Genomic DNA, 23416 nt, shown 5'->3' with positions numbered 1-23416 from the left:
TGTACTTAGTAATGAATGCAGTATTGAAAAGGTCACTGTCCCCCTTTGTTCTATCTTTGTATGACAGTAGTATATTTCTGTCTAGTTTCTCTAATTTATCGTAAGCCTCCTCTATCATCTTTTTGTCATATCTTTTACTTATGATTTGCTCCTTCATGTTCTGACTCTGAGTTTTGAAGTTCTGTATTCCACTGCAATTGCATCTTAACCTGGTGAACTGGCTTACCGGAATGCTATTCAGCCAGTTTGGGTTTTGGCAGCTAGTGGAGAGAATGTAGCTGTTCACGTCGACAGACTTTATATATGTTTTGTGTGAAGTTGGTGATTCTCAATGTATATGTTAATGTCCAGGAAATTTACACTTGTCTGGTTATATTCTGTGCTGAATTTCAGATTGTGTGTGTTTGTGTTGATATTATTATCCTTTATTTATATGGTGCCACAAGTGTTCCGCAGCACCTTACATAGTACATAGAACTAATAGGTGAACAAGAAACAAGTAACTTACAGTACATTACAGTGCAGGACAAGGACACGACTTATATACATTGCTGAAATAGTGATTAAAGCACTCACAATAAGCTCCCGGGAGTTGGCAGTCCCGTGTTAGGTGCCCTAATGGGGAGTAGACAGTAGAAGAAAATGTAAAGAGAAGCACATGAGGGAAGAGGTCCCTGCTCATGAGAGCTTAGATTCTAAGGGGAGGGGCAGACAGGCGTGACACAGAAGGGGAAGATAGGAGGGAAAGAGCATGAGGTGGGTTAGGATGAGTGCTGAAAGGACTTGATGAAGTAGTGGGTCTTGAGAGCCCGTTTGAAGATTTGTAGAGAGGTGGAGAGTCTGATAGGGAGAGCATTCCAAAGGTAGGTAGCAGCACGGGCAAAATCTTGGATGCGGGAGTGGGAGGAAGTAACCAGTTGGCAAGAGAGGCGGCATGCATTAGTTGAGCGAAGTCGACGGGCTGGAGTGTGAAGGGAGAGAAGGTCAGAAATGTATGCGGGAGAGGATTTGGTGAGGACTTTGTATGCGAATGTAAGAACCTTGAATTGGCATCTGAAGGGGAAGGGTAGCCAGCGTAGGGCTTGAAGGAGAGGGGAAGCAGATGTAGAACATCTGGAGAGGAAGATGAGCCGAGCAGCAGCATTGAGAACCGATTGTAGTGGAGAGAGGTGAGAGACTGGGAGGCCAGCTAGGAGAAGGTTACAGTAGTCCAATCTGGATTTGACCAGTGAGTGGATGAGGGTTTTAGTGGCATCCTGGGTGAGGAAGGGTCTAATGCTGGAGATATTTTTTAGGTGAAAAAAGCAGGACTGCGAGAGGTGCTGAATGTGCGGTTTAAAGGAGAGGAAGGAGTCTAGGATAACTCCAAAACAGCGCACTTTGGGGCTAGAGGAGATAGTTGTGCCATCAATAGATAATAAAATTGTGGGAAGTGATGTAGTGGAAGAGGGTGGGAAGATGATCAGCTCAGTCTTAGACATGTTAAGTCTAAGAAAGCGCTGGGACATCCACGAAGAGACAGCAGAGAGACAGTTGGAGATACGGGTAAGGAGCGAGGTGGAGAGCTCAGGGGTGGAAAGGTAAATTTGAGTATCATCAGCATAGAGATGATATTGGAGGTCAAAGGAGTTAATGAGTTCACCTAAAGAGGATGTATATAGGGAGAAAAGGAGAGGTCCAAGAACAGAAACTTGGGGAACTCCTACTGTTAGTGGAAGTGGGAGGGAAGAGGAGTCATGAGAGGACACAGCGAAGGAACGAGCAGAGAGGTAGGAGGAAAGCCAGGAGAGGGCAGTGCCACGTAAACCGAGAGAGTAAAGGATTTGCAGGAGGAGAGGGTGGTCTACAGTGTCAAATGCAGCAGAGAGGTCAAGGAGAATGAGCAGAGAGTAGTGGCTCTTGGATTTGGCAGCAAGGAGGTCATTGCTGACTTTCGTGAGGGCAGTTTCAGTGGAGTGGAGAGATCGGAAGCCAGATTGAAATGAATCAAGGAGGGAGTGGGAGGAAAGAAAGGTGGTAAGGCGGTTGTAGACAATACGCTCAAGGAGTTTGGAAGCAAAAGGGAGAAGAGAGATGGGTCGATAGTTTGAAAATATGTTAGGATCAAGGGTAGGTTCTTTAAGGATAGGGGAGACAAAAGCATGTTTAAATGCAGAAGGGACAGTGCCAGATGATAGGGAGAGATTAAGGAGGTGAGCCAGATGGGAACAGGCAGGAGACAGGTGGGAGAGGAGACGGGAAGGGATAGGGTCAAGAAGGGAGGTGGAAGGAGGGGAGGACCGGATGAGGGCCATGACTTCCTCTGCAGAAGCAGGGGAGAAGGATGTCAGAGTTGGTGAGACAGAAGTGGAGGGGTGGTAAGGGCAAGGAGGGGGAAGAGTGCTGAGGGTCTGATGGGATATGATGTCCTCACATATGGAGTCAATTTTAGATGGAAAGTAGGTGGCAAAGTCGAGGGCAGAGAGCGAGAAGGGAAGGCGAGGAGGGGAAGGGCAGAGTAGGGAGTTGAAAGTGGCAAAGAGATGCTGGGGGTTTGAGGACTGGGAGGAGATGAGGTTCTTGAAATATGTTTGTTTGGAGAGAGACAGGGCAGCACTGTAGGAAGAGAGAATAAATTTTAAATGGAGGAAGTCAGCCTTAGAGCGTGACTTTCTCCACTGACGCTCTGCAATTCTTGAACACTTTTGTAGGTATCTGGTGCATTTGGAATGCCAGGGTTGTCATGTGGATCTGCGAGGGTGAGTAGTTATTGCTGGAGCAACAGAATCAAGAGCAGACGTAAGGGAGGAATTGTACAGGGAAGTAGCTTGTTCAGGACAGGAGAGAGAAATGATAGGGGAGAGAAGAGAGTCCAGCAGGGAGGAAAAAGCAACAGTGTCAATAGCCTCAATATTATGCTTAGTAATGGTAGCCTTAGGAGTTAAAGGAGGGCAAGGAGAGAGGGATAGGTTAAAAGAGAGAAGGTGATGGTCAGAGAGGGGGAATGGGCAATTGGAGTAATCAGAAATATCACAACGGTGAGTAAAGACCAGGTCAAGTGAGTGCCCACTCACATGGGAGGGTGATGAGGTCCATTGGGCGAGACCAACTGAAGAGGTGAAGGTAAGGAGTTTAGGAGTTTTGGGAATGTCAATAGGAATATTAAAATCACCTAGGATAATGGAGGGAAGTTCTGAGGGGAGAAAGTGAGGGAGCCAGGAAGCAAAGTTGTCAAGGAATTTGGAGGGAGAGCCAGGGGGACGTTAAATGACAGCTACTCTGAGGTTTACTGGTTGGAAGAGGCGTATAGCATGAACCTCAAATGTGGGGAATGTAAGGGATGGTTCAGAGGGTATTAGCTGGTAGGAATAACTGGTGGATTGAAGGACCCCAACACCACCACCATGGCGACCCCCAGGCTGGGGGGTGTGGGAGAAGGCAAGGCCCCCAGAGGATAGAGCAGCAGAAGTGGTGTCAGAGGGTGAGATCCAGGTTTCAGTAATGGCTTGGAGATTCAGGGAGTTGGAGATAAAAAGGTCATGGGTGGGGACCAGTTTATTACAGACTGACCTGGCATTCCAGAGGGCACAGGATACAGAGATAGCATTTGTGGGGGAGATGTGAATTAGATTATCCGGGTTGCTGTAACGTGGAGGTAAGATTAATTTGGGGGACCGATATGAATAGAGTTTAGTGATGGTGCGGGCACCTGAGCTAGAAAGGGAACCTATAGGAGGTGGGCAGTGGGGTTTAGTGACAGGGAGAGGAGTGTAGGAGGAGGGTTTGGTGGTGGGGTAGTAGGACAGAGTAGGACTTTCTTCCTGTTCTACCCCCCGTAGAACAGGAAGAAAGTGGAGTAATGGGTGAGGAGTGAAGAGTAGGCAGACAGAGGAGGGGGGAGAAGGGGAGGAGGAGGTGGAAGAGATAAGGGGGAATGTGGAAGCAGGGGCAGAACAGAGGATTAGGTAGAGACTGAGTGAAGGAGGGAGTTGACGAAAACCTTGTCATGTTTATAAGTAAACAGGAGGAATTAAATTTGGAAATGTAAATGAGATATGAGTGCAAGAGATTTGTAGAAATGCAAGTGAAAAAACAGTGATGTATCAAAAAACAGTGTATCAATATGTATGCAGATTAACAAGATTGTTATAGGGAGGATTAAAAGTGGGGATCTAATGTGTGCAGAATTTGAAAAATAACGCAGATTGCAAGCAGATAGAGGATGTGAGGCTAGGCAAGAGAGCTGAGATAAAGGACAGTGGCCCTGATTCAGAGCCGGATGCTCTGACAGAGCGCTCGCTCTGAATCAGGGCCGTCCCTGCTCCTTTTTGGAGCGGCCTCCTGGCCGCTCGCATAGCTGTGGGTGACCACCCACAGCTATAGCGAGCGGCCAAAAAGATGGTCGCGATGGTCAAGAGCATCGCGACCATCGGGCTTGCGACGAGACCCTGCGGTAGGGTCTCGCTGCCGCAAGCCCAGGAGGGCTTTTGGCTCTATCAGAGCCAAAAGCACTCCCACTGACATCACTAGTGATGTCAGTGGGGCCGGACCCAGACGGTAGACGTTCCCATGGGAACGCCTCCGTCTGGGCAGCCACGCCCACCAAAGGGGGCGTGCTGTCAATCACCATCGACAGCACGCCCCCTTTGGTGCGAGACCCTTAACAACAGCTTGGCCGTCATTATTCGGGTCTCGCGCATGCGCACGGCGGAACCGCCTCCGTCGTGCGCATGCGCACTTGGGAACCATCGACCCACTTGCGAGCGCTCAGCGCTCGCGAGCGAGTCAGAATCAGGCCCAGTGTTTCAAAGTTGATAGATGTAAACTGACATGGGAAAAAAGTACGATAAGCATTGAATTGTATGCGAGAATCAGAAGGCCAGCATTATTAAGTGTTCTTGCCGTGATTGTACAGGGAGTCCAGTTGTAGTCTGAGTCTTTAGATTGTGGAGGTTTGTTGCTTGATGGACCTTTTTCTCCTTCTGTTTCTCCTCGGTTTAACGCAGGTCTAACGCTAGTTTTGCACTTAAAAACACTGCACTTTGAAAAAAGCTGCACCCAGCCAAGGCTTTTCCAGCCAAACTACTGACACTTATATAGGGATTCACAAAGAGGGGGAGAAGGAAAAGAAAACTCTCATATTAGGGGCACACTATATCAAAAGATTGAAAAATAGAATAAGGTAAAAATTAACTTTTATTCAAAATATTTAAAATTCTTGATATCCGTTGGGAAGCAGGAAAAACAACAATTGACATGACATGACAAAAAGAAAATTTTAAATGAATATATAATATTAATATTAAATTAATTCACAGATCACCTCTATATAAGGACCAATAGATATTCTGAGGTATATAGGTAAAATGTTATATTAAAGTGCACTGTGCACTAAGGTGTTAGGTGCAAATAAATACAGTTCAGTTTCACAGTAATAACACAAGGCAGCTTTAAAGTGCATTCAGCAACCATTAATTGCTGCCAAAAATAGACCAATGATCATAAAGTGACACGTGCAAGTGCAAAATATGATAAATTGTAGATTATTACACAAATGACAAAAAATGAAAATGCGGCTTTGAGGCACATTCAGCAACCATTAATCATTGCCCAAACGTAGACAAATGTCCAAAAAGTGACATGTGCACGTGTAAAATTTAATAAATAATAGGTTACACAAATAAAGAGGTCTTTTAAAGCACAGTAAATAAATATATCAACAAGTCTGTAATCGATCTCCTATATTAATATGAAACCTCAACTGAATTAAATGGTAAATAGTTTGTCATATATATAGAAATCAAATTACCCAAATATAAATTCTTTTATATATACATACGTCACTGTATCAATATTGGGATCATCCGGATACAGTGAAAAACCACGTATTCTATTAAACTGTCCTTATATGATAAACAAGCTTGTAAGGCATCTCTTAATATATAGAAAAATTAATTAGCATCTCCTTTACATAGATACTGGCAGGCAGAAAATAATAGTACCTGTGTACTTATCAGTCCAGAGATCTACTGTTACCAGTCTTACTAATGCATAGGGCTGGTAATGAGAGTCCCTTTCTTGCGGCACAGTGAAAGATAGAGCAGTACTTTCTCTGCTGTCAGCGCAGGCAAAGTAGTCACCCTGTTACACCAGCATTGCAGGGTGAGACTAACCAAGGCTGCAGCTGATGAGAGTCTAGTGAGTAAAATAGAAGAGAGAGATACCTGACCGCCGACAGCAAGGAGAGAGCGCCCGCTAGTTTTTGGGGTGATCGTGGTAAGAGGAGTCCCCGTGCGCACAGGGACTCCTGTTGATGACGTGGCCCGACGCGCGTTTTGCCTGGCGGCTTTCTCAAGGAGGCACACGTGTTGCTAAGCAAACCCGATGTAAATACACCCGGTTCGTTTGTGATTGGCCAGCAAATGTGATTAGCAGGGGAGTCAGCCAATCACCATATCGTCAGCTGGAATAACATTGCTCTCATAACTTAAATAGAAAGATTCAGGGCGAAGTTGATTTAGGACAGATAAATTTCATTCATTATTTACAATTCATAGTAAATACTCGGCTTGCATCAGCATTAAATCAATGATAGATTTATCTATCATATATATCGTATTGTTCTTGAAAAGAATATTCATTCTTTGATCAAAAATTAATAATTCAGTGAATAAATTAAATATGAATAAGAAATATTGAAAACAGTTTTCCAATATATCAAAATTAAGAGATGCATGTCATGTCAAAAAATATGTTAATTAATATATACATAAAGATCTAAATTACATAAATATATATAATATAAAAGATAAGACCCAAATTACTATGGATAAGGAAAAAATAAGTTAAATGGAAAAAATGACACAATTATATTGTGTATCAGTGTGTAAATATGAATGTGGACACAAATCGATATATACAAAAAACAGAAAAATAAATAACTAAAAAATGTATCAATTCATCAGAAAAAAAGGGGGCTAAACACCTATATTGATCCAGCATAAAAAGAATATTTTTAATAAAAATAATAAATATAAATATAAAATTAAAAATAAATAAACCACTCTTGTTCTAAAAAGATGTGAAAAATATATAAGTGCGGATAATTAATCAACACCGTGAACAATAGATGTGACTGTACAAAAGAGGGCGAAGGCAAGTGAAGAATGATGTGAATAAAGATGATCATGTGATATAAAATTAAAATTAACATGTGATAATGTGTTGATGGTCTTGACAATATCGTCTAAGCAGTAAATTGGGGAAAATTAAAAATAATGAGAAATATTGAGAAATATGTGATCGTGATATGAAATAATAGTGTAAAAATTATATAGGTGTGGATTCACCATGGTGTTATTAGTAAGAAAAAGAGAGGTAAAAAATATTATGAAAAAATTTATATATATAAATAATGAGATATAGTGTAAATGACAGAAAAGTATATCCATAATTCAATATAAAGTATTACCTATTATGGTAAACATGAGAACAAGTACAACAAAGTAGTCAAAATTAAAAAGAGGGATAACCAGAATTCATATTATATGTTGAGAAAGGGGTTGTAGTTGATGATCTCATTTAAGCCCTTTGGGTTAACTGAATCCAATTTGAATGTCCACTCACATTCTTTTTTGAGCAATTCTCTAATGATATCTCCACCCCTAATATTTAACTGTATATTCTCAAGGCCAAATGCTCGAAGATCTTTCAAAGAGCTTTTGTGGTGAGCTAAAAAATGTCTCGCCACAGATGTAATTTTCTTGTTTTTGGCCAAATCTGAGGTGGCATGTTTAATATTGCCTATGTGTTCTAGTATTCGTTGTTTAAGGGGGCGACTTGTCATACCAACGTATCTCATGGGACACGTACATTCAAGACAGTACACTACTGCTGAAGTGCTGCAGTTAATAAACTGACGTATTTTGTGGACAGTTCCATATCGATCATTGATCGTCTGTTTCTTCAACATAAACGGACAGGCCTTACAATGTCCACATGGGTAAGAACCACATGTTACAGGATTTTTAGAGATGGATTTAGAAAAATGACTATGTACTATTTTATCCTTGAGGTTTCTGGCTCTTCTCCAGCTCATTTGCACCCTAGGTTCTAATAGTTGTTGCAAATCAAAGTCCAATTGGAGTACATGCCAATGCTTTTGTATGATGGTGGTAAGTTCTTTCCATTCTTTACAGAAATCTCCTATAAATCTTAATTTGTCTTCCTTCAGGCAATCTTTTTTGCGGTTCATAGGAAAAATTAGGGATTCCCTCTGTATTTTAGAGACCGAATATCTTGCTTTTTTTATCATCTTTCTACTGTAACCTCTCTGTAAGAGTCTGGTCGTCAGATCATCACATTGAATTTGGAAAATTTTGTCATCAGAACAATTTCTATATAGGGATGCAAGCAAGTGTGGACACTAATTAATGAAAAACCCCAATTGGCCAGCCAGAGAAAGCTAACAATAAAAATGGCTTAAGTCAACAATGAACACATACCATACATCGAAGGCTACAAATAAATCAAGCATTCACTTCAGTCAATAGACTGAGAGAATCCTTAAAACAATTTAACTATTACAAATCATAAGGCATTAGAAACAATAGCATAAGGATTCAGTATAGAATAAGCTAGTTACCTATGATTATAATTAATAAAGGAGGCACAGGAGGTGAAATACTTTGCAGTCACAGTCAAATTCAGTTACCTATGATTATAATTAATAAAGGATATGGTTAAAAAATTGATGTAACGTGTCCTTGTCTCCCTTCCATATGAAGACATCATCTATATACCTCATCCACAGGACTAAATTTGCGCCAAAGCTATGCCCCAACCAGATGTTACTGTCTTCCCAATGACTCATGAATAAGTTAGCATAGCATGGCGCAAATCTAGTGCACATCGCGGTGCCTGTTCTTTGTCTGAAGTACTGTCCCCCAAACCTGAACCAATTATGCTTTAGTATGTAGTGGATCGATTTAGTAATGAAGTCTATTTGTTCCGGTTGTCATGTATCGTCTAGTGCCAAACCCTGTCGTGTCGCAAGTCCCTGTTCGTGATATATGACTGTGTACAAGGATGTGACATCACTTGTACACAGCCAGTAGTCATCTTCCTATTTGGTGTGTTGAATGGTCCTCAGTATGTCTGTGGTGTCTTTGATCTAGGATTTATAATCTTTCACATAAGGCTGTAGAAAGTTGTCAACGTATTTTGATAAATTGGGTGAGATTGACTCTATACCTGAAATTATCGGGCAGCCTGGTGGGTCTGTTGTGCTCTTGTGCACTTTGGGTAAATAATAGAACACAGGTATTATTGGGTGTCTTATGTTCAGGTAGTTGTGTTCTTCCTCTGTCAATATGCCCTGGTCTCGTCCTTCCTGCAAGCGTTTCTGTAGAGTCTTCTGGTTCTGGTCGGTAGGATATTTTTTGAGTGGTTCATATGTGCTTGTGTCGCCTAGAATCTTATTTGCCTCTTTGGTGTTGAGGACCACAATACTACCCCCCCTTGTCTGCCGGCTTTATTACTAATTATTTTTTTTAAATCAAATTGACTGAGGTACTAATTAAGTCACCTGTGCTCAACCATGGATATCTCGAAAACATGAATTGATGGGGAGCCTGAAGGACCGCGTTCAGGAACCTCTGTCCTAATACGACTGACCCTAACACTTCCTCCACTCAGACCCCCTCCCTATTATTATCTATTATAACTTTACTCCTCTCTGTTTACCAGTCACTCACCATTCCTCCTCTCCCTTCACACTTCTTCCTCTACACTAACCAGACACTCACCCTTCTTTTTCTGCACACCGGTCCTGATTCAGTACGGATCGCAACTGCAATCGCTGCAATTACGCACGCAGTCTCACTGGGCTGATATGCTAATCCACTGCGATCTCTATGCCGTTGCAGCACACTATAAGGACGCCGATCACCCCGTTAGGGATGGACATCCACCATCGATGATTCAGAATCATCAACTGTTTATGGCCGATGTCGAATGCTTTTGACATCAATGGGGGAGAACCAGGTAGTTCTCCCCCATCGATGTCAATGCATAACCGAATGTTAGTAGCGGAAGTCTATTTTACATCTATATCCAGGATATCCATAGATAGAGAATAATCGTTTGACTCACCATCGATGCTTCATTACCAGTGATTTTTTATCGCTATACCATTATTTTTAGATGTCATTTTTATTTCATATATACTGTGTATGATATGTACATGTTTCATTGTCATTAAATGTGTTTTACTATGTTTTAATAGACTTCCGCTGCTTACTCCATTTTTCCTAATTCACTATATAACAGTATTATAGAGCCAGTCATTTCATTTTTTCTATATATTGGTTTAGAGGCTGACTAACTCTGTCTGGCTGCAATATTGACAGCGCACCAAAATACTTTGCTGCATAACCGAATGTTGTTTTTTTTATCAAGGTTCCGGGACTCGGAGCATAGCTCCACCCCGGCACCCACAAGGCCCCTCCCCCACGTTCGGATTGGTCCACGGGCCAGTCATTCAAATAACAGGGATGACCATCGGTTGGTGTTACCATCGATGGTCATCCATTGAATAGTTTGTAGCCATCAAAGGCTACTTGCTATTTGACACTCTATGGCAACCATCGATGGTAACACCACCAATTACCATCAGTACCCCCCGTCACCTCCCACAAACGGTACTTCATGTCATTACAAAGACTGTGTATACGTTCTCTATTGTTTGTATGAGCCTCCTGATTCGCGCCCCTTGTATGTGACCAATCTTCTTGCATTGTATGATTTCCTTTGGCTGGTCTGGGTGGGAACAGCAGGTCGCACACTTTGGCAGCTTATTTTCAGGGTGCGCCGGTGTTTTTCCATACAATTACTTATTGGTACTTCATGTCAATCACTATGCCATGGGTCTGCGTAGTCTATGCGATCACAGTCCCGGCTTGCAGTGGCTGGTTCGCGCACTCGCACTACGATGTGTACGCATGCGCAGAACACAAAAATCATCCGATTGTGTGAGTAATAGCAGTTGCGATCCTTGCTGAATCAGGCTCACTGTAAGGAGCTTTGCTGAGCTTTTCACATGGCTTTAGAGTCCTGCAAGAAAATGGCAGTCGGGGGTTGGCGTACCTATTTGGTAGCTGCGGTCGCATGAGATGCGACTGGCTCACTGAAAGCACTACTACCTGCGGTCTTTCTCTTGCAACTCACTTTTCTGCACAGCTACCATTGGTGTGCTAAAGGTAGATTGTGGAAGTTGGAGATATGAAGGATGAAGTAGTCATTGTAGACGGGTTGGGTATGGAATCCCAGCTGTCGGGATGCCGCTGGTTAGAATACCGACACCCTCCCAGGTGCCTAACCCTCCCCCTAATGCCTAACCCCGCTAGGGGATCCCCACCTGTCGGGATTTCGGCGCCGGTATATAGACCGTCGGCATCCCACACTCCGGGATGAAGACTACATCCCATTGTAGACTTCTAAAGACAGTCAGCTGCTGGGAACCATGTCTGACCTTCAACATTGATCTTAACCAAATTTCCTTCCATTGGTATGTCTGGTAAATGCTTTCACTTTTATACTGCAAGGACACTGTTGTGGATATCCACAAACTTATGAGTAGCTGTTGACACAGCTTTTTCCATTGTCATAATGCTTGCTGCTGGACAAAGAGTCAGGGCACTTTTTCCCTTACTGTATGTTCAGAGAAGGGATGGTGGAAATTACTACCACTACATACTCCACGAGATCACCATAGGAGGATATTGGCTACCTATCTGTGATGTGTTCATCACAGCTCCCAGAGAAGTGGTTATACCAGTAGCCTTGTCTAGATTGGTGCTCTATCAATTCACCTGTGGTAGAACGTCAGGTTTAAGTAACCTATTGGGGTACAGAAAACTATTCACCTGCTGTCCAACAATGTAGTCCAAGCCCATGTGATATGTTAAAACATCTGTCCACTGGCTGCTTACAGTTTGAGCCGTTTTTTCCCCATATGTAATGCAAATTTTCTTTACTCAAAATAAAGTGCAGTCTAGATAGAATATGCCATTCAATATCTAAACAGTAGGTACGTTATAGGTCACAGCAAGTGAGTATGTTATGAGATCGACTGAAAGGAGTCAGTATAGGGTTGGCTCGGGCAGTAGCGGCTCCAGGCACGGGCAAGCAGGTCCTTCGCCCGGAGCGCTACTGTTTCCGGAGGGCGCAGGAAACGCCCACCTCCTTCCCAGCGCTATAGGACATATTTAAGCTCACGGGGAAGGAGCGGAGGAGGGAAGGGGCGGCAACACAGGATGGCGCTGGGCGCAGCACAGCCTAGTGCCGGCCGTGGGCTCAGGAAGTGTTGAGGTGTATAGTCTAACAGACACCAGGAACTGCTGCAAGGTGGCATTAGATTTGCTGCCATCTGCAGGTCATGAATATCTAACTGCTCCCTAGTGATGGTAAGTGGTGCTGTGATGTAGTATAGAATCAGATTACTAGAAATTGCCAGGTGACATTAAGGTCAAAGATTTGTAAATGATAAACTGGAAGAGTAGGGGTGGCCATCGAATGGCACATCACCGATTGTGATAAGACTGATGGCAAGAAACCATTGATTATCATCACAGGGCAGGACAATCAGGGAAGAATGGTCGGCATCTAAATGGTGCATCAGGGGCGGTGATATGTGCCTGTGCAGCAGGCAAATCAGGGAAGAGTGGGCGGAGGCGAAGAGGTGCACCAGGGGCAAAGCTATGCGACATTCCTCCTACGTCATGAAATCATCGCGGCCCACTCTGTCATTGATTGAGAACTATTTGGCCGATCCAGTCTCATCTACCTACTGTACTAACAAGTATAAGAGTACCTAGAATTAACTATAGCTATTAAAATATATCACTGAGGGGTAGATTTACTAAAGCTTCTAAAATAGACAAGTGGTGGTGTTGCCCATAGCAGCCAATCAGATTCTGTCTATCATTTCTCTATTGCATTCTAGAATAGCAGCTAGGCAGAAATGATGGGAGATGGAGCAATCTTGGAGCACTAATACTCACTGATTAGTGCATAAAGCACTTCTTAAATAGGCTGCTGCCATTTTTAATTTGGCACTATTGGCGTCAGCCACCGCATGACCAACCATTTGAATTTCAATCAAGCTGCGCGCCTGCCTCTAGGGGAAATGCTTGCAACAGATTCAGAGGACACACAGGAAGAGAAGGCAGATAGCAGTGAATACAACAGGGAAAAAATTACATTAAGAAGGCACAACGCACCATTTGATGACAAAATTATATACTGAGATTGGTACAGTTGGCTAATCTGGAACATATGTCCACATATACTCAGGCTGAGTATTGTAGCCGAATAGAGATAGATTCAACAATGATAGTTGGGCTCACTACGTCCAGCAGCTGAATTGAGAGGTTAGCCCTGTCCTTGATATTAGGACATAGGGTGTAATTCAGAAGTGGGGGCAATGACGATTGTTGGACGCAAACAGCCAATGTTTTCAGTCTGCACGGGTCCTGATGGTTACTGCCAGGAGCCGCAGAACAAAATTGGACGCAAAAGCTGGGTATTTCAGTTGGCTGTTCCTGGGAGGTAACAGGGGAGTGGCTAGCCAGAAGTAGTCGTGTCATAGTCAGCGACTGCATTTAAAGGCGCAGATGCACTGACGCAGGTGGCCATGTTTAGACTGAGAGTCTGCACCCCCATATGGATGATGCATACTCAGATGGTATGACTTAATACTCACAGCAAAAGATTAGCGCCGCAGATGGTGGTGGTCTCAGTAGGAAGACCATGGGCTCTGGAATTAGCATAGAGACGCAGTTGCAGCTGCGTTTTTTGCTGCAGCCTCTGCTGCAAATGAGTCCACCTTTAGAATTAGGCCCATAATCCTCTGCATCATCTTACATTAATATAATATATAACTGCTTTCACAACTGCAGCAGCACTAAGGGTCAGAACTGAAATAAGCATTTGCTGAGCCTGAGCCCTGGTTGGAGGGGCTCAGCATCTACTTCTGTCCCTCACATGAGGATGAGTGGAGCAAACCAGGGTTTGGCAGACGACAGCTCAGCAGCAGTGTGACAGGGACTGTGACATAATTGACAGAACGAGAGCAGCACACAGTACTATTACTCCAAATGTACCTTCAACAGCTGACAAACAAAAAAACACGCCGGTGCTGGGCGCGCATGCGCAGTATTAGTCAGTATGTCCGGGAGTCTCGTCTCCTCAGAGCGCGTAGTGATGATGAACTTGAAGTTTCTATGAGTGTCGCTGGTTGATGATGACCTAATAGTTTGCCGGTCTGACATTGACATGAGTGGGGTGAACAGACTGTGCGTCCGGCTAGGGTGGGTTGCCCGGTGTTGGGCAGCGCCTGTCCGGGTCAGACCGGTGGGATTACGGCGGCACTTCCACACTGACCCACGGAGCCAAGCCTTCGCCAAGCAGCTCTTCCTCGGGTCCATCAGCAAGGTATGCTCTCAGTGTTATTGATGACGGGAAGCCTAGGTATACCTGCTGGGGATCATCACCACGTTAATACCCCATTGCCCCCACTGTAGGAGTGTAATAATACCCTGGTGCCCTACAGAGAACCAGGTAATTCCAAGAACAGTATGGAGTATAGCAGACCCTCCAACATGACCCGTTCCATTAGGTACAAAATACTCTGCTCCTGGACTTCTCTTAATTTATGATTGCAGCCACCTGTGTTAAAACTCCTGTCTCATCAATTACCTAATTCAAAACAGGCGATGCCAATCATTAACTAGGTGGGAAGTCCAGGAGCAGAGCATTTTGTACCTAATGGAACGGGTCATGTTGGAGGGTAGGGTATAGTAGGGACATTTCTGTGCAGGGTGGCATTCTATTTGGCATTGTGACATTATTGCGGGTGGCATTCTGTTGGGCATAAAATACTTTACTACAAGGTGGCATTCTATTGGGCACAGTGACATTACAGCAGGGTTGCATTCTATTGGGCACAGTGACATTACAGTAGGGAAGCATTCTATTGGGACAGTGCCATTACAGTAGGGAAGTATTCTAATGGGGACAGTGCCATTACAGTAGGGAAGCATTCTAATGGGGACAGTGCCATTACAGTAGGGAACCATTCTAATGGGGACAGTGCCATTACAGTAGGGAAGCATTCTATTGGGCATAGTGACATTACTGCAGGGTTACATTCTATTGGGGACAGTGCCATTACAGTAGGGAAGCATTCTATAGGGCATAGTGACATTAATGCAGGGCAGCATTTTATTGGGTATAGTGACATTACTGCATAGTGATATTACTGCAGTGTGGCATTCTATTTTTCATATTGACATTACTGCAGGGTTGCTTCCTATTGGGCATAGTGACATTACTGCAGGGTTGCTTCCTATTGGGCATAGTAACATTACTGCAGGGTTGCTTCCTATTGGGCATAGTGACATTACTGCAGGGTTGCTTCCTATTGGGCATAGTGACATTACTGCAGGGTTGCATTCTATTGAACAGCGTGTCATTACTGCAGTGTGGCATTCTATTTGGCAATATTGTCATTACTGCAAGGTGGCGTTCTATTGGGCATACAATAGTGAGTTTACTGCAGGGTGGCATTCTATTGGGCTTAGTGACATTACTGTTATGCGATAATAGGGCACATTTTCGGGGGGTGCTTTTCATGTATGGCTCCCTGTTCACAAAACAGTATAAGTTCTTGACCATCTTAAAAGTGCCTACTCTTGTGGCGCTACCAACCCCTTGCTGCTGGGGATGCCACTGAGCTATGGATCCATTATAGCAAAAGAAGAAATGAAAATACATATAATTTTAAAATAAAGTTTGGTGTGATAAAATACTCCCCAAAAATCCGTCCAGGTGAGATCAGGCCGCGAGGTGCAGTTGCTGGCATTTTTCACGTCTTTGCAACATTAACTCTCTTGCGGCTAATTGAATTGACCCCATAATGTCAACATAAAATCATTCCCAACATCCCCTCCATTCACATGATTTATTTAAGCCATTAGGCTAAACCGAACAGTATTTTTAGGAGAAAAATTCAGCGTATTTAATTAAAAGGAACAGAATTAAAAGTGGACAGATTTTAAAGTTACGCTAACACTATTGTATTGAGCAACTCATAAAATTTTCCACCTCTCTGCACATCCTTGTCCACTTTTAATTTGTGGAGTCTTCTCCCCAGTGTGCTGAATAGACCTTTGAAGCTCACCAGGGCAAAACCAAGGTGTTTTGATGTGTATTGAAGCACACCAGGGCAAAATCAAGTTTTTTGATGTGTACCTTAGTTGTTGTTTTGTGAATATAGGCCATTGCTATGCAACAGGGTTATTTCTTAATTCATTGTTATGGTTTGTGGCTAAACTAATACATCTAAAGACTTTGGGGTGCAATATTTGTGTCTAAAGCTGGGTACACATTAGACGATGTATTGGAGGATTTGGAAACTTCTGACAAATCGGAATAACGAATCACCCAGTCTGTACGCACTATTGCATACTCCCGCGCATCATTTGTCGCATCTTCAGGTCGGCCTGCAGTGCAGGCCCATCTGAGGATTCGAGGAACGACGCCATGTTACTGGATGCAGTGGCGGACAACATATCGGACAGCCATACACCAGATCGTGCAGTGTCTACGGACCGCCCAATATATTGTGCCGTCGCTGGGTACACATTTATTATTTATTTTATTTATTAACAGTTTCTTATATAGCGCAGCAAATTCCGTTGCGCTTTACAATTTGAATCAACATTAACATTTTACTGGGTTGTAAAAGACATACATACATGACATACGTAAGACACATACATAAGGGTAAGAGGGCCCTGCTCATAAGCTTACAATCTGTAGGGAAATAGGTGTTGATACACAAGGATAGGTGCTATATATTGCAAATTGGTCCAGCCCGATTGCAGATGTTCTTGGTGGGCTGTATGATCCAATCACACTGGAAAGTTGGCCTAGGGTTAGAAGGAAGTAAAATTGAAGAAGGAGAAGATGTGATGGGTGTTTACTATAAGAAGAGAGTTAGATATGGAAGCTATAAAAGGTTATGTGGGCGGTTCTGGAATCTGATAAGCTTGTCTGAAGAAGTGAGTTTTTAGAGAACGCTTGAATGTTTGGAAACTAGTGGAAAGTCTTATTGTGCGTGGTAAGGCATTCCACAGGGTTGGTGCAGCCCGAAAAAAGTCCTGTAACCGTGCATGGGAACAAGTAATGCGCGGGGATGAGAGACGCAGATCTTGTGCAGAGCGGAGATGTCGGGTTGGAAGATATTTTGAGATAAGTGAAGAGATGTATGTTGGTGTGCTTTGGTTAATAGCTTTATGCGTGAGTGTAAGTATTTTAAATTGAATACGGTAAAAGACCGGCAGCCAATGGAGGGAGCGACAGAGTGGATCAGCAGACACTGAACGTTTGATGAGAAAGATCAACCTCGCAGCTGCATTCAAAATGGATTGTAGTGGGGAGAGCCTGTTTTTGGGAAGACCAATAAGCAGACTATTGCAATAGTCAATGCGGGAAATAATGAGTGCATGTATTAGAGTTTTCTACTTCAGGGTCCATAGGGTATCCACAGGATACCTTGGGGTATAGGTGTGACGTCAGTCGCAGGGCACCAAAGAGTTAAGCTTTCAGCCTCCCAGGATGCACTAGGTCCCCCTCCTATACCCCGCCCCCGAGCCAAGGCACCTCAGTTTAGTTTGGTGCCCGGCCGGAGTCGGGTGCACCTGTTGGAGTGGGGGCTAGAAGAGCCCCTGAAGCTTATTCTTCATGCAGCTGTGGCTGCACAACTGGATGAACAGCATGGACAGTCAGTCCTGACGTCCATGCTGTCTTCCCTACACCCCGCCGGTACCAGAACGCCGGTACTGATCCGGGGATGCTGGTGGGCGTCTGGGGTCACAGCTAGCGGTGACCCCAGATGCTCCGGACCATGGCCGGATTCAAGGGGGACAGAGGTAAGCAGCGGGGTCCCGCGGTGGGTCCCCGCTGATCACATGGTCCTAAGTCCCCAGGCAGGGGGCTCCCTGGGGACTGGCTGCAGCGTGGAGCCAGGCGACCAACCTGCGCTTCCACTACCCCCTGGGACAGCGGACCGCAGCAGAGCGGTAGCGCTGCGGCGTCCCAGGGGTTAAATGCATGCCAGGGGAGCGCGCCTTCCCTGTCTCACAGCCGGCGCCTCCCCCGCTGCACACAGCCCTCTCTGCATGCTGCCGACTGGTCCTGTGGCAGCGCTCCTCCCCCAGGCCAGCCTCCTCTCTGCTCCTCGGCGGCCATCTTCTCCAGAACGCATGGTGAACGCTGCTGGAAGCGCTGGAAGGAAGCATCGTGGTCTGGGTCCCCCCGCATACCTCTCCTCCGCTGTGGTCAGGTCTGTGTATGCAGCGCTGTGTCCTACCAGGCCCTGTGTCTGTGTAGTTGAGTGATCAGCGCTGTTAGTGCAGGAATTGTTATTTTTCTGCATTGTATGTGACTGTGCTAGCGCTGCTGCCTGTAATCTTTTCTTCTCTAAACTGTCAGCTTTATTACTGTCCCTGTTCTTTCTGCTAAAGCCCTTGCGGTGCGGTGCTGCAGGGTGGTCTCTCGCCTATTTAATACTTAATTGGTGAGAGAGGTCACATACGTGGTGCCATCATGTCTGAAAGTGATTTTCCCCTCCGGCTACAGTGTACCACGTGCAAAGTACCGTTAGCGGAGGGGGAGGGTAGCGCGGAGGGCCTTTGCCGGCAGTGTTTGTCCATGGCGCGGCCTATTACGGTTACAGCACCGGTACAGGAGCCGCCCTGGGCTTGTTTCGCTCAGGCGTTAACAGCTTTAGTGGGCCAGTTAGCTCCGCAGCCCGCGTTTACTCCGATGGGTTTGTCCCAGCAGTCTGTGGTGTCGTCACCCATGCAGGGGTTCCCACGACAATTGGTGGTACCCCACAGTCTCCCTATTTCCCCGCTCCCGGGTTCTCAGGAGCCAGCGTGGGTTAACTCCCTGACGAGTTCTGTACAGCACTTGTCGGATGTGTTGCAAGGGGAGTCTGTGATGCGGTCTCATAAAAGGCCGGTGGCGTCTCTGTCCGCTCCTTATGAGGATGACGAAGGGACGTCTGATGATGGGGAGATTCTAGATCCTTACGATCAGGAACCTCTCCATACTAAGGACGCTGATGCTAAGTCCAAAGTATATATTCCTGGACTTATTCGGGCGGTCCGCACAGCCTTGGTGATTGAGGACGAAGTTCCCCCAGCGGCTAAATCTAAGTATGCCTTTTTCAAAGATGTGAAGGGCGATGCCACAGTCTTTCCTCTTTCGGGTCAGTTGGTGGACCATTTAGAGGAGGCGTGGAAACAACCTGGCAAAAGATACCAGCCGCAGAGACGCCTGGCGGTGGCTTATCCGTTCGCGGATAATTATTTTGCGAAGTGGGAATCCCCTCCACAGGTGGATTCTCACGTGACCCGTCTTGTCCGTAGTGCCACATTGCCGATGCCATCCATGTCCTCCCTTAAGGATGCTACGGACCGCAAGGTAGAAATCTGCCTGAAGTCCGCTTATTCCCTTGCAGGGGGGGCAGCACGGCCGGCTATGGCCATTTGCTGGGTTGCCAGAGCGATGGAGCGCTGGGCGGATTCATTAGAGGCTTCTTTTGAATCCGACTGTCCGGCCGATCAGGCGGAGTTGATTGGCAATCTCCGTGATTCGGCCACCTACATCAACGAGGCGGCTCTAGACATTAGTACTCTGGTGTCTAGAATTTCTTCAGCAGCGGTAGCTGCTCGTCGCACCTTGTGGCTGCGATCCTGGAAGGCGGACGCAGATTCCAAGAAAGGTCTGGAAGCGTTGCCGTTTACCGGAGAAGTTCTCTTCGGTCCGGATCTGGATAAGATTGTGGCCACGCTGGCGGCAGCCAAATCTGCCTGTCTCCCGTCGGCCGCTGCTCCTTCTGGTTCGGGACCATCGTCCTTTCGGTCATCTAGGGCCCAGGGCAGGCCCAAACCACAGTCGTTTCCTCGACAGGCTGGCCCTAAGAAATCGGTCAAGCCCCGGAAGCAGGCATGGAGTACCAGACGTCCGGCCCCCAAGCCAGATGACAAGCCTGCGGCCTGACGGTCCGGGCCTCCCTTTGGGGGATCCCAGGGTGGGAGGCCGCCTGCTACAGTTCGCCCAGTGTTGGTCGACCACTACGACAGACACTTGGGTTCTGGAGGTGGTTTCCCACGGATACGCCCTCTCCTTCCGGCACAGACCCCCGGCTCGCTTCTTCACCACGGGTCTCCCATCAGACCGGAACAAGGCTACGGAGCTGCGGAAGGTATTGCACACTATGCTCCAGGCTGGAGTTATAGTGGCGGTTCCATTCTCCCAGAGGGGCCAGGGTTTCTATTCAAATCTATTTTTGGTACAGAAACCCAATGGGTCATATCGTCCGATTCTCAACCTCAAAGCACTCAACAAGTCTTTGCGGGTCCCGAAGTTTCGGATGGAGACCCTACGGTCCATCATTCTGGCGCTGGAACCTGGGGACTACTTGGTGTCATTGGACATACAGGACGCTTACCTGCATGTCCCTATTCTTTGGCGCCATCAACAGTTCCTCAGGTTTGCAATCAGCAGCGACCACTTCCAGTTTCGGGCGTTACCTTTTGGCCTGGCAACAGCACCACGTGTTTTCACCAAGGTGATGGCGGTCATGGCGGCTTCTCTGCGGCTGCAGGGAGTCCGCATGTTGCCGTATTTGGACGACCTGTTATTGGTGGCAGGATCTCCAGAGCTCCTGTTACGCCACTTGGACCTGACCATTGCACTGCTGCAACGGCACGGCTGGCTAATCAACTGGCAGAAGTCCACTCTAATCCCGTCTCGGAGGATTCTGCATCTTGGAGCCTTATTGGACTCGGGACAGCAAAGGATCTTCGTGACGGAGGACAAGATCTCTGCTTTACAGTCAAGGGTGCGCAGTTGTCTGCACAGCCGCCGGGTGTCCTTACACTCGGCGATGAGGTTACTGGGCTCCATGGTGTCGGTGTTCGACATGGTGGAATACGCCCAGTTTCACTCCAGACCTCTGCAGCACCTGATCCTGTCCAAGTGGAACGGGCTGACTCAGTCTCTGAAGTCCCAGACGATTGTGCTCACCCAGGAGGTTCGCCTGTCCCTTACGTGGTGGTTACAGACGACCCACCTCAACAAGGGACGTCCGTTCTGGGTTCCAAATTGGGTCCTGTTGACAACGGACGCCAGTCTTCGGGGCTGGGGAGCAGTTTCGGGTCCACACTTGTTCCAGGGCAGGTGGACGCCGACAGAAGCGGAGCTTCCAATAAATATCTTGGAACTCCGTGCGGTCTTCAATGCTCTCCAGCAGGCACAGCGGTTTCTCCAGGGTCGCCCGGTGCAGGTCCAATCGGACAACGCTACCACCGTGGCCTACATAAACAGGCAAGGAGGAACTCGCAGTCGGGCGGCTCTCGTAGAGGTCTCTCGGATCCTGGTTTGGGCGGAGCGCAATCTTCCGGCCATATCAGCGGTCTTCATCCCGGGAGTGCTCAATTGGGAGGCGGACTTTCTAAGTCGCCAGGACGTTCATCCGGGGGAATGGTCCCTGCACCCGGACGTTTTTCAACTACTGGTGGACAGGTGGGGTCTTCCAGAAATCGACCTCATGGCGTCCCGGCACAACAACAAGTTGCCGGTGTACGGGTCTCGCACAAGAGACGAAGGGGCGTCTCTGGTGGATGCTCTGTCCGTCCGGTGGACGTTCCGGTTCGCATACCTGTTCCCTCCGGTCTCCCTTCTTGCACGGGTAATCCGGAAATTCAAACAGGAAGGAGGGACGCTCCTGTTGATAGCTCCCGCGTGGCCCAGACGGCACTGGTTCTCAGACCTTCAGGGTCTGTCCGTGGACATTCCTCTGCGGTTGCCGCTACGACCGGACCTTCTGTCTCAGGGTCCTTGCCTTCACCCGGACCTGACTCGGCTGTCTTTGACGGCGTGGCTGTTGAGACGGCCATGCTGAGGTCCCGGGGGTTTTCCAGCTCTGTGGTGCGGACCATGTTACGAGCTCGGAAACCGTCTTCCGCGAGGATATACCATCGCGTGTGGCATACGTTCTTCCAGTGGTGTCGACCGAGAGGTTATGCACCGCGGGAGTTTCGTCTGTCTCGGATTCTCGCCTTCCTGCAAGCGGGACTAGATCATGGGCTTCGCCTTGCTTCTTTGAAGGTACAGGTTTCGGCCCTATCTGTCTGGTTTCACCGTAGGATTGCTACAATCCCGGATGTGCGCACCTTTATGCAGGGTGTTCTCCGCATTCAGCCGCCCATTGTTCCACCTGTGGCGCCTTGGGATTTGGCTGTGGTCCTGAGGGCTCTCCAAGGACCGCCGTTTGAACCACTGGGCTCAGTGGATCTTAAATGGCTAACAGCTAAGACTGTTTTCCTTCTGGCCATTGCTTCGGCCAGACGTGTTTCTGAGTTAGGGGCTCTTTCTTGTAGACCCCCTTTCTTGGTTTTTTATGGGAACAGGGCAGTGCTCCGCACTCGGCCCGAGTTTCTTCCCAAAGTTGTTTCCCAGTTTCATGTTAACGAGGAAATAGTTGTTCCGGCCTTTAACTCACCGGGTCTTTCCGTGGGTGAGGCCTCTTTGGATGTTGTGCGGGCCTTAAGGACTTATGTTGACCGCACTTCTTCGTTTAGGAAGTCGGACGCTTTGTTTGTCCTCTTTGGCTTCCGTAAAAAGGGTTGGCCTGCTTCAAAGCAAACTTTGACAGCCTGGATCCGTATGGCTATTTCTGAAGCTTATCTTCATGAAGGCCTACCGGTCCCTCCTTCTCTGAAGGCTCATTCCACTAGGTCTGTGGGTCCTTCGTGGGCAGCTCGACGTGGTGCCTCGGCAGTTCAGATCTGCAAGGCTGCTACGTGGTCTTCTGTCCATACCTTCGTGAGGTATTACAGGTTTGACACCTTCGCCTCTCAGGATGCTTCCTTCGGGCGGCGGATTCTCCTTTCTGCACAGGAGCGTCCCCACCCTTAAAGGATACTGCTTTGGGACATCCCCAAGGTATCCTGTGGATACCCTATGGACCCTGAAGTAGAAAATATGAGATATGGTAAGAACTTACCCTTGTTATCTCTATTTCTACGAAGTCCATAGGGTTCCACAGGACTCCCGCCCTGTCGCACCTGTGCTGCAGATGGGCTTTGCTCTGGTCACCGGTTTTCCGTCTCCCTCTGGTGAGAATGTGATTCTTGTATGTGTCCAGATCTTTGTTCTCTCTCTTCCTTCTCCTCCTCCGGCCTATGGCTTGGTAACTAACTGAGGTGCCTTGGCTCGGGGGCGGGGTATAGGAGGGGGACCTAGTGCATCCTGGGAGGCTGAAAGCTTAACTCTTTGGTGCCCTGCGACTGACGTCACACCT

General features: G+C 46.7%; 1 protein-coding gene across 1 annotated transcript in view; it reads left to right on the top strand.

Annotated features, from left to right (window-relative positions):
* The first annotated feature begins 14196 nt into the window (after positions 1–14196).
* Positions 14197–23416, top strand: part of ACAD9 (acyl-CoA dehydrogenase family member 9) — an 81003-nt gene continuing 71783 nt past the window's right edge. The window contains exon 1 of the mRNA XM_088482488.1: positions 14197–14472. Coding sequence (XP_088338614.1) covers positions 14314–14472 — 159 coding nt within the window. The 5' untranslated portion in view covers positions 14197–14313. The remainder of the gene's footprint in view (positions 14473–23416) is intronic.

Source organism: Taudactylus pleione, unplaced genomic scaffold (assembly GCF_031769625.1).
Source record: "Taudactylus pleione unplaced genomic scaffold, aTauple2 ptg000289l, whole genome shotgun sequence".
Taxonomy (NCBI): domain Eukaryota; kingdom Metazoa; phylum Chordata; class Amphibia; order Anura; family Myobatrachidae; genus Taudactylus; species Taudactylus pleione.
The sequence above is the reverse complement of the archived record's forward strand: the minus strand, read 5'-3'. Positions and strand labels throughout refer to the sequence as shown.